Consider the following 2,359-nt stretch of genomic DNA (forward strand, 5'->3'; position numbering starts at 1 on the left):
ACCCCTCCCGCACCCTCCCCCGCTCGGTTGCTGGCCTCCCTCGCCTGCGCTCGCTTCGCGCCGCAGCAGGTGGGGCGTGTACAGGGCGGGTCCAGGAGTCGGACCCCACCTTTGCTCGCGCCAGAAACGCGCATCTGAGGGGCGTGTAATTTTAAAAAATTTTCTGGGGAGCGGCCCCCCCAGACCCCCCTTCGCGTCGGCTCGGCCACTCGGGTTACCGGGTTAGACCCCCCTGGTACAAATCCTGTACACGCCCCTGCGCTAGCAAATTCCAAGCATTCTAAAACGAACCCCCAATACAACGCTGGCCGACGGCGCCTGTGCTTAGACTCCGTTCATAATTTATGTGTACTGTGTACGCGCAATCGCCAGCGGCGCGGTCACTGTTACAAGTTGATAGCGCTTCAAGTGCTGCTGGGGCCATCTGGGGGGTTTGTAAAACCAAAAATTTTCTTGTACGCTCCGCGCCAACCGATGGTGGCGCTCCGCTCAGATAGTCTGCCTACAACTTTGAAAATCCTGGCTACGCCCCTGAATAGTGGTGACTCATTATATCCAGTTATGACGTTAAAGTTCAGTCAGCAACCGATACGAGATGGGCGTGGTATATGAAGTTAACGATTCTCGGTAAATATATTATGTACCAAGTCGGACGCGTCGAAACGCAACGTCATCGTTCCTACGTGCGTAGGCAGGCCAACATTTACAGAGGGGTGGAAGCTATTCCTGCGAGGAGGAGTATAAGTGTGGCAGTCTAAATACATTCTAACAGTGAAATATAAACGAACATATCCGAATATTTTTAGCCAAGATACATAGCATAGAGTAAATTTCTGCTTGGTCTATTAACTAGTGTTGACATTTGTCTGCCCATCCCTCCTCGGTACTCCCCATGCGTCAGCGTATGACACGCGAGTACACGCGACTCATCGAAGCGCGCGCGAACACGTCATCAGCGGCGCCTAGCGGGAGAAAATGAAGCGTATATATATATGTTGGAGCGCGTTGTTGATCAACATCAGAAGCGCGCGACTTCGTTGCACGTGGTCGTGTGAATGATCTCTTCTCAGTCTGCCATAAGCAATATTTATTCATAGTCTTTATTTATTATATAAATATATATTTATACATACCAGCAAGATCTCAGCAAATACGTAACTGTGATATCTTTTTTGCCCGATATTGTTAAAGGAACGTACGAAACAAAAAGAGAGGAGAATAGCTATATAGCTATAGGAGCAAGAATCATGTCGGTATACCAGAACAACAGCTGCAAGAAAACGGTACGTAGGCCCTACTCCTACTTGCTTCATTTCACAGTAGATTTTTGGGCTAGTTACTTAATAATTATCTCCTGATGATGCGACTATAACTAGGATGTATAGACAGCTGCACATGCCAACAATCAAACTGAAATTCACTGCACCAAGATAGTGTGGGTTTTAAGGGGACTGAGAAGTGTGGTGTGGAGGTAGTATGATAAAATTCAATACGTCGTTAGAGTAGATATAATGCGTTTTCACGTTAAAAAAAACACCGAAATATGTCACCTTATTCGGATAGAGATCGTTTTCGATGCATGCGCAACAGCGAGAAAAATGCTAATGTTTGAGAAATTAAAACGAAACTTCAATACAAGTAACGACACGTGCGTGAAATCCTACAGTTAGCGAGCATGCGGAAAACATATAATTATAATATCACGTTTCTATTAATATAAATGCATGACACTGTCGTACACCGAGCTGCATTAATTCATTAGTGAGAGCGCGGCGTATACGTACATCGTCATCACTACGTCACTGTCTGCATGCCGGCAGCTGTGAACGCCTGTATGACACAGACGCGCACACGCACTGATGCCGCCGGCCGCCTCTGCTGCCGCTGCTACCTTGCATCCGTTAGACAACTGATTCCATCGATTGTGGAAGCTTGCCAACTGATGCTGGGAGCTCGCGTGGGATGAAGTAAGGGCGAGCGCGTGACTCGGGCGTGCGTCATCGCAATGCGCGCGCATACACGACGCCATAGTCTAGCCGTAAACACACGGCACCTTGCTCGCTGTGTAATGACAAATCTGAAAATTCACACCATCATAAATAGTAATTGCTTGTCAGAGTCAATTCGTACGGACCGAATTGTGTGATGTCGTGATTTATACAGTCGCACTCTCTTGATCGTCGTGGATCTTAGGGTTCCCCCATTGATCCGTCTCCCTTTGATCTTAGCTAGCTAGCTAGGGCTTCGGATAAACGGGCGCATCGCTTAACGTGTCTGCACGTGCACGGCACGGCACGGCATCGGCACGTGTCGGCACGGCAGGTGGTTCTGGCTGAAACAAAATTTCAAAAAAGTTAAA

At 48.0% G+C, this 2,359-nt stretch overlaps 1 protein-coding gene across 1 annotated transcript in view; it reads left to right on the forward strand.

The window, feature by feature from the left end:
* Nucleotides 1-1,033: 1,033 nt before the first annotated feature.
* The window catches only part of LOC106808208 (sodium- and chloride-dependent glycine transporter 2-like), a 13,643-nt gene continuing 12,317 nt past the window's right edge, over nt 1,034-2,359 (forward strand). Inside the window, exon 1 of the mRNA XM_014810822.1 lies at nt 1,034-1,283. Coding sequence (XP_014666308.1) covers nt 1,248-1,283 — 36 coding nt within the window. The 5' untranslated portion in view covers nt 1,034-1,247. The remainder of the gene's footprint in view (nt 1,284-2,359) is intronic.

Source organism: Priapulus caudatus, unplaced genomic scaffold (assembly GCF_000485595.1).
Source record: "Priapulus caudatus unplaced genomic scaffold, Priapulus_caudatus-5.0.1 Scaffold259, whole genome shotgun sequence".
Lineage (NCBI taxonomy): Eukaryota > Metazoa > Priapulida > Priapulimorpha > Priapulimorphida > Priapulidae > Priapulus > Priapulus caudatus.